The sequence below is a fragment of the Silurus aristotelis genome (assembly GCF_946808225.1).
Source record: "Silurus aristotelis genome assembly, chromosome: 1".
NCBI classification, from domain to species: Eukaryota; Metazoa; Chordata; class Actinopteri; order Siluriformes; family Siluridae; genus Silurus; species Silurus aristotelis.
The window spans coordinates 17,880,764-17,890,558 of record NC_139574.1 but is presented as its reverse complement, the minus strand read 5'-3'; the positions used below and the strand labels follow the sequence as shown (position 1 = coordinate 17,890,558).

General features: G+C 36.1%; 1 protein-coding gene across 1 annotated transcript; it reads right to left on the bottom strand.

The window, feature by feature from the left end:
- Nucleotides 1–2,142: 2,142 nt before the first annotated feature.
- tent5ba (terminal nucleotidyltransferase 5ba) lies at nt 2,143–7,999 on the bottom strand. Its single transcript, XM_083569492.1, has 2 exons — nt 7,593–7,999; nt 2,143–3,769 (listed from the first exon to the last, which is right to left on the bottom strand). The coding sequence occupies exons 1-2, from the start codon at nt 7,746–7,748 to the stop codon at nt 2,750–2,752; spliced, it is 1,176 nt and encodes a 391-aa protein (XP_083425618.1). The 5' UTR covers nt 7,749–7,999; the 3' UTR covers nt 2,143–2,749.
- Between the last annotated feature and the right edge of the window lie 1,796 nt (nt 8,000–9,795).

The following is a 9,795-nucleotide window of genomic DNA, read 5'->3' as shown; positions in this document are numbered from 1 at the left end:
AGTGAAAGAGGAGTAGAATATGTCGCTACATGTTAGACAGATGTCCTAAGCTCTACCAAGCTCTGTTCATCACTATCAACTCTTTCTCTGTGTTCCAATGTACAGTAGGAATATTGCTAGTACTCTCGACTACACAAGGCTGAGCCGGCTGAACCCTCTTTTATCAGCTGCTCATTCTTTGAATTGCATCACAGAAGAGCTTGCCTTTTTCTTTCCTTGTGGACCTTGTAGTCACATTGGTTGCCTGCATCACAGAGAAAAGGGGACAAAAGGACTAAATTAATTTACCATTAAAACTTCACTGCTTTCCTTCATTTGTAAAGTGCATTTGTATGAAAATGGATACAAATGTCAAAGTTTAACCCCTCTGCTGTGTTTGGATTGTATCTATTAGAATTTGTACTAAATATTAAAACATCGCAAATTTTCCAATTTGTATACCATTTTATAAATCTTATTTATATAGAAGACATTGCTATACAGTACATTGAGCTTAGCATAATAAGGGAAAATAAAACTGTGTTAGCCAGGAGGCCCTTCACATACCTGTGGTCACACATGTGAACACTTGATAAGAAACATGTGTACACCTACTGATTCATGACAGTATTTCATGAGCTGCACATGTCACACCAGTACAGTGCATAAAATTATGCAAATACAGGTAAAGCAACATCAGGCAAAGCTCACATCAACCATCAGAGAGGGGAAAGAATTTGATTTCAGTCTTTTTCAGCATGGCAGGATTGTTGGTGCTAGACAGGCTGGTTTGGGAACTGCTGATCTTCTGGAATTTTCAAGCACAATAGTCCAGAAATGGCAGAGGCAGTGAGGCAGAAATGTGCACAGGCTCAAAACTGGACAACCTTCTGACCAGGCACACAGATGGTAGATTGAGAATTTAGTACCAACAGCAGAAATCCATAGACTTAACCTGTGAGATTGCATATACAGACATCTGATATATACACTCCTAGGGAGCAATTTAAGGGGTCAGTCTTGTGCTTATCTTAGGCATCTCTGTCTTTCATCTATCAAATGCAGAAATGTAAATGCAGAAATGTAAATTATTCAGGCTGTTCTTTGTGCTTGACATTTAACTGCAAAATAAATTGTATTTATTCAACTAACTGCAAAAAAGCTCTGAAAAAATCTTATTTAGGATTGAATACATTTTTGCTTGATTGCCACTTGATTTTCTAGTATTAAATGCATTTTAAATAACTTTGAAGTAATTGTTAATTTTGTTAATTCTGCTGTGTAATTGCAATTACCAAAATTTTGTAAATCATAACCCTTAATCTGTGATTATTCGCAGTTAATATATTTATTTTATTATTATTATTATTGAATTTTTTTTATTAACCAGTAAGGCCAAACACAAGAATGTCTTTTATGTAAGTGACACAAAAGAATAAACAAGAGGCTGCAATAAAAATAAATACTGCATTTTGTATAAACTTTACCAGGAGTCCATTCCAGACATGATGATTTTCAACATTAGTTTGCTAAACAGAGCTTACATGTGTGAACGGAGTATGTATAAATGACCTGTATGCCACTAATATCTTGCTTGCAATAAGAATTGCACCTCTGCCCTTTAATGGAAATTAAAATGTGTTTCATATTATAGTTATTGTGAATCATAAATTACATATTACAGGTCATTGCCTATATTCCTGTAAGCTGGAAATTTTTTCATCACCTTCTTACATCAAAATATCACTCATGAGGTCTACTAATTTGCTAGCAAGATTTGCCAAAGCAATCACCTGCTATATTATCATCCTCAATTTAATTACCATCTCAAAGAGTTGATGAACTTAGCAAACATAAGTATAGTGTCAATTTACAGGAAAGTTGATTCTGATTCTACTGGGTAGATTAACAAAAAGGCTATTGTATCTAGCTTTAGTGTCAGACAAGAAAGAGGAGTCATTGTGCTTTAGAAAGGATCCTGTTTCATGTACCGGAACTGTAATGGATCCATCATCTCAGCTGAAGCATAGCACATATTCAGCCCATAACTTTCAGTTCAGTATACATTGGTTATCTGACTACAAATTAGTTACAGTTCATGTTGCATTTGTTGCAAAATGTGAAGTTGCTTTAGGTTGAAAGTATGAACCATATCTGGGACACTTTAAGGTTTTGGTATTTCTTTTAATCACATGAAAATACATGCTTCTATCCCTGAAAATATAGGATACAGAAATAATGAGAGCACAAAAGTTCTCACCTTTTTGGACATGGATTATGTTTTAGGCACTTGGAATTGCTACAAACATTGCCTTCTTAAAAAAAAAAATGCCTTTGGTCCTTTAACAGAAGGAAGCAGATTGATTGAACCACAGCCAGGCTAAAGTAAAAAAAAAAAGTTTTGAACATTATCTTAAAAACGCAGCTTTTGTTTCATAGGCTAACAAAAAGTGCTGCAAGACATAATAATTGCTACATATGAAAAAGACCAACTGTCCCATAATCCAGTCAGCAAAATGAATTGCAAGAGAATATGCAAAAGGATTGGCTCATGTCAGACATACAGCAGTAAATTATCAGTCCACTTTACTATTTATACTGAAACATCATTTCAGGATACCATTGCTTATAATCTCATTTTCATTGAGAAGAAAAAAAAAACAAGAAGGGAATTTATTGTGCATCCATATCACTCCACCAGAGGTTGGGTGGGACAACTATCCCTTTCAAGGGCTTTTCTATAGTTTTCTCTTTTTTTAAGTTCTTTGGGTCATTTACAGGGCAGCCAAGTCTGGTAGGAGTTAGTGCAGGGGTGAACCAGTGGCTGCACATGAGCTATGTAGTAGTTACTGAAGTTTATATCCCGTACATAAGGAGCGGGCTGATAGTAGCACGTGGTGACCGTGGTTATAGCATTCTGTTCAGCCAGCACCCGCAGTGCCAACATGGAGATAAGGTTCAATGTCTGCCGTCTTTCGTGGCCCATCAGGCATACAGTACTCTCGTTAACCACATGGTAGAGTGTGGTGAGGCAGCTGTAGCGCTTGTGCTCCATGCCCACAAAGTGGTTCTGCAGGTAGGCTTCCAGCTTTCTCTGCTGCTCTCCAATGTCTGGGAAGTCAATGAAGAACCGGGAGCACATATAGCGCTGAAGTGATTTAATCTCAGTCTCTGACTTTGGCTGGAAGCCCCGCACCAGGAGGTGGCAGTACTTCAAAAGGCCACCGCCCCGGATCTCCTCTGGGCTGCGTGTAGCAATGATTTTATGATGAAGGTGGCCTAGAGCTTCCTGGAAGTCTCCATACATGCTTTCCCCCAACACGGTGGGGTGGAAGCTCTCGGACATAGGCGTCTCGGAGCAGCGGTCAAAGAGCAGCAAGGAGTCCAGTCCAATCTGGAATGAGTCAACACTGAACTCAAACTGCCGCCTCAGCGAATCCACAAACTTGAGCTCCACGTTCTTGCCTGAATTGTTGGACAGAGATATGAGACTCCAGCGGTCTGAGTCATTGCACACCTTCACCAATTTTTGCACATAGGCCTCCTTCAAAGTAAGTGCATTGATGCGCTCTTTGCTGACGCCCTGGGGCAAGAAGTCAAGCAGGCAGTCCAGAACCACATCTTTAACCAGATTAAATGCCTGGTCATCACACAGTGATATGCCAAAGATCAGGTCTAAATCCTTGTAGCCTAGTCCTGTGTCCTGATGCAGAATGTGACTGGCAGCAGAGCCGTTCAGTTTTACATCCCGCACAGTGATGCCTCGCTCCTCCAGCCGAGTTCGTACAACCTAGAAAGACAAAGACAACATTTAATATTTAGCTATTCAACCAAATAAAACCAAATAGCTCCTATTTAATACAGATTCTAACCCAGTTTAATAGACATTCAAGCAATTTAGCATTATCTAATTATTTGTCTATATATTTGCAACCTTGCCTGCAACTCTTGCTGATTGTGAGTTGTTGAATACCTTTTTTAAATGAAACGGAAATGCAAATACCCCCATAGATTTAGATCATTATTTAAGCTTATCTTTGGTAAGAAAGCGAACATTTCTTAGAATTGTTTAAACATGCAATTTGAGTTTACTGATTTACTGCTATGCTACAGTTTGTTCTCATCAATATCTGTGTGATATTGTAAAAACAATAAAAACAAAAACAACCAAAAAAAACAGAAAGACTGGGAAGTTTTGTAAATGCTGAAACACTTGGAGACACTATTTACAGAGTCATAGGTTAATGAGCTAAACCTGTGTATGACCTCAAGTGCAATTAAGGTCATCACATGTAGTCTGCATTCCCTCCCTCCACAATGAACACTGGGTCAGTGGTCATTCAATCCACACAAAATGCAACATATAAGTTTAACTACTATACATGCTATTTATATATTGAAATATAGTATGGGCTTTATGTAGTGAGCTGAATTGTTAAATCATATACGCAGGTTTACCATGATTGTGGAACAGATTGAAGAGCAGGAAAGAAACTGTGACGGTGCATATATTTTACACTGGTATACACCCTGACCTCCAGCTGACTATACTGAATTGAAATAGCCTACTTGTAACTTGGGTGGTATTCCATGCAAAAGAAAAAAGTCATAAAATCTACTACTGCAGGTTTGTCTGAAACAGACTTGCTAAAATAAGCCTGACAGTCACTCCATAGTACACAGTATGCTCCAATGACAAAATGCAGGTACAACATGTTCCCACTTATTCAAGCAAAACCGCAGTAATTGAGACTAATATGTGCACACTACACTCTAGCAGTCTCGACAGTTAATTGCAGAAAAAGCAAAAAGTCTGTTAAAGACTGTAAAGAAAAAGCACCTTTTTGTCAAGCACAGATTATATATTAGAACACATAATTTTAAGAAAAATAAAATCCCTTGGGCATCAATAAAGCCATAGAAATGTTTTGGACAGAAATTTCTGAGTGACCAATTAAGAAAACCAAAAGCCTACTTAGTCAGTAGACTATGACTAAGAATCAAATAACATAATAATTCAAGTGGGCATTTTTAACAAGTACAAAAAAATATGACTTGAGTCGAAGCCAAAGGCAAGCATTGAGAAGGAATTTCTAGTTTCACTTCAATTTGTGCTTAATACTACAATCACAGTAATTACAAAATCTTCTCTGAAAATGTTCGAGGATCTCCACTGTCTTGAAATGACACTGGAAGTGGTGTCATAGATGCTTTATACACAATCTCTATCTAACGAGACAAATAACCTAAAAATATAATCTTTGGCTAGTTAAATGTACCTGCAAGTAAATTGTAGCTTTTATATCTTGGATCAATATATAAGTATTACAAAGAGAATCGTGACATTATGTGGAATATCCAGTAGAAGTAATCTAGCTAAGCTAAGCTTCACAAGGTATGTTTTCAAAATAATATTGTTGCCACAGTAACCAAGCATAATTTAAGAATATTTCCTTTTGTGAAATGAAATATTATTGGAATTTTGCCTGGTCTTTTGAAATAGAGTTAGTGTGGAATACACCCTGCAGATAAAAATTGTGTGAACCTGTAATCACTGTCAAATAACAGTAGAATTAATCACATAAAAACAAATGCTAACTCCATCAGTCTCATAATTACCCTGCTACTTATAATTATTAGGTTAAGCTGTTTCTTTAGAGCGTACGTAGGTTGAAAGGTGTGTCTATGGCTATTTGCATATCTCAGCTTCTTGCTTGGATTTATTACAAATTCTTGTTTACTCTGACATCACAAAAAAGTTTGTTTATCAGTCTTTTTCTGTTGTTTGGGAATACAAATTATAGCATTACTCTTTCTTCAGAGAAAAGTCAGTAGATGAAACATTACCCAACTAATCTATTCATCTATTTCGGAAGAGTCTGCAATGGTGCAATTTTCAAGAAGCCTACAAATGTACTATTACATTTTATTTATTTATTTATTAATTTTTTTAATGAGTAAGGCTTTTTATACAATGTGCCCAAGGGGCCATACATTCCCAATAACTCTGCCAGAGCTAGTACACACGCATGTCAAAGTGGCTTTCACATCTGACGATTTAAAAGCCTCTGCTTAAATAAACTAAAAAAAACATTATTGAGATAAAAATCTCTTTTTCATACCTTTACATTAGTATAATTAGGGATTCAACACTAAAAGTATCAAATCCATAACAACATAATTACATAGTAATATATTTAACAAGGCTACACATCAGTCAAATGTATTTAGACTATTATCTGAAAGCTGAAAGACTATTACCTGAAAGAATACACCTACACCGTTAAACAGTAGAATGTTTAGAACAGGGAGGCTAAGAAAGGTATCCAATAAAGAAAACATAGTAATTACTATTCAGTACTATCAGACAGTTAACCCTGATAGAATGCTTTCCTAACAGATTAACATTGGCATACTTTTCACAGTATAAGAAAATGCACATTAATTGATTGTGCCCTAAGCATGGAAAAAGAAATGTGTGTGTGTGTGTGTGTGTGTGTGTGTGTGTGTGTGTGTGTGTGTGTGTGTGTGTGTGTGTGTGTGTGTGTGTGATAATAAGGTATTATTTTAGAGACTGAAAAACACATCAAACTTTAGGTTTCATGTTTCGTTTTCTCAGTTGAGGTGGAGTCAACAAGAACTAGTAATGTTTAAGCATGCACACATCATCTTCTGTGTTAAAAGCCATCTGGAATTGAAAATTTCAAGGCAAAGCTCAACTGATCTATACAAATATGGCAATAAGATGAGAGTCTGCAATGGCTTCAAGTGGATGGTGCCTTTATGCAACACCACATTACTTGAACATCTGTTATATAATCCTATTTCAAATAAGTCTACTTGTCAGTCACTTTTATTAAGTGGCTAGGTTTTTAATATAAAAGAAATTTGATTATGATTCCAGACCCAGCATGGGCAACCAGACACATGTTTTTAGATAGATGGATGTTTTGCTTATACACATAAAATGCACAGCTTTCCTGGGATTCAAAAAGACTTTTACAAAATGCAGGATTCCCCTGACTGACAAAACTTTTTTTGTGAGGGATTTGGGGAAATCATGCCAGAGTGCTGTCCCAAGGAGGCGGGGTGCGAGGGGGGTGAAAAGAAGGGTCGGAGGGGGAGAAGGCCAGCATTTAAAGGAACATCTGACTCATTCATATCGCAGTTTAATCAGCTCAGGAAGACTCAAGGGGCAAAGGCTGAAAAGGTTTGCTTATCCTATACTTTCTTAAGGAAAGTTTCTTAAGACCTACACACTGCAAACACAGCCTATAACCGAAATTTCAGTGATATAAATTGTTGCTTTTTTTTTTTTTTACTGTAGAAAAATAGGTCTCTGCAGAGGGTATGCAATATTAAATATCTCTGTTTTACACAACCAATAATGTTTTTAATTGCCCTGAAAAAAAGACATTACAATTAAAACGATTGGTAATTAGACAATTTACAAGGATTTCCCCTATGATAGGATATGTTAAAAAAAGAAAGAGGGAAAAAAGTCAAGAAGTAAAGTGAATAGAATAGAATAGAATAGAATAGAATAGAATAGAATAGAATAGAATAGAATAGAATAGAATAGAATAGAATAGAAGCCAAATGTTCTGTTTTACCTGAACGATCTGCCGCGGCCGAACAGAAAGTGTCGGAAAGTTTCCGCGGCCGTGAATAGGAACCGATTCGCCAAGAATAGAGTCCAAACGTTGCACCTGTTCCCAAGACAAGACACAGAATCGCCGACTGTCCTCCAACGTGTCACCGACTGACATGGCGATGAGAGACAGGAGATCAATCGCAAAAAAAAACTAAAAAGATATTGGTCGCTGGATAGTATGCAGCACAAAACAGACAACTTTCTAAACTGAAATCTAACAAATGTTTAACTTTGGTATTTGTTTATGTCTAAATTCTGTTGGTTGCCTTTAAAAGTTTCGACGTCTTCAGGTCCTTTTACGGTTCGGTTTTACTTTACTGCGCACAATCTCTAATTCATAACTTCTCTAAAACGCTCTGCGCGCAGGCTTGATTATTTATACTCTTCTCATTTACATAGAGTTGCTGATTGGACGATAGGTTATGAATAAATCATGTGGTTACGGAAAGCTTTTTAGGAGCGGTTTGGGGTACATGGACACGCCTCCAGCGCTAGAGGCGAGTTTAAAGCTTCAGAAAGAGACTTTACCTCTGGATTTACTTAAAGAATGTATGCGTCGTTGTTGATTTCAAATACAGCTGAAATACTATTATAATATGACTGGAAAAAAACAGAACGATCCTCTAACCTATAATTCAATCCGAATTTCAATTCAAGTTTATTTCTATAGTGCATTTTAAAATAGACTTTACAGAATGTATATGATGTGAACAAACATATTTACATGTAAGTGAATTGTGTGTGTTTATCCGTGACAAGCAAACCTGGGGCGACTGTGGCAAGAAAAAACTCCCTTAGATGGTATGAGGGAGAAACCTTGACAGAAACCAGACTCAAACGGAGAACCTGTACGCATTTGGGTGATTTTAAGTGTGAGATTATAAATCTTAAAAACAATACAAACAGTGGAGAGTGAGAAATATAAGCACTGGAGTGTGTGGTTATGAGTTCTGTCTTTTTTACAGTCTAATAAAGGCAGTGGGAGTTGTGCTTCTAAACTTCTAAATTTGCTATATCTCAGTTCATTTTAGGTTCCACACCAACTCCTTCATGCCAGAGCCATGTAGAATGTTATTTTTTTAAAACAATTATTAAGAGGTTTATGTTGTTTATATATACTGTATATATTCTGTGTGTATATATATATATATATATATATATATATATATATATATATATATATATATATATATATATATATATATATATATATATTCACTGCATTCACTATTCACTGCATGTCGTACCCTGTATGTATGTGTATGTGACAAATAAAATTTGATTTTATATATATATATATACATACATTCATACACACACAAACACACACACACACACACACACACACACACAGTTTATGTATACATACATGTACAGACACACACATACACACATTATATATAATAGAATCTATATTCTATACCCTCATTTAAACTTATGTGCATTTCATTCTAAGGCCTTCAGTGGTGTCCTGCCAGAATCAATACACCAATACCATCAATATGATGAAATGGCTATAGAAACCCATATTATACAGAAACGAAGTATATCAGAGTGCTGCATCACTGATAAGTATGGAGTGAGAATGAATGTCATTACTAAAGCAATAAACCCAATTAACAATAATTTAACAAGTTTCCTTTCCATGCAGCCACAGCTGCACTGCATACAGCAGAAGCATCAAAATTAACCTCATAAAATTACCCCGAGTTTTCTGTGAATATTTATGCATTACAGTTTCCTCTGGATTTAAAATGAAGACAAACCTTTGGCAAATTCAGCTGGAAACAAAACACAACAGTATAAATAATTAAAAGAGAGTCTAAACAGCTGTTTTGAACTGTTTTGGCTGACCTTTCCTGATGATGTCCAGCTTTTCTTGAAAAGTCCATCTTTAAAAAAGTTGTACGTTTATCAGCGACCAAATCAATTTCTTCTCTTTTGTCAGTTATTGTGATATGAAACACAGACATTAAATCCACATGAATATATTTGGGCTTGTGAAGTTTACTACAGATGTGTTTTGTGAACTCTGACTAGTTCTCACATCTGACATGGTGTGGACATGTTTTGACCATGAAAAAAAGAAGATTACAGCTTGAATTTTAAAAGCTAAAACAACTAAAATGCAACTGTCTGGTTATTTGAGTTCAATGTTAAAG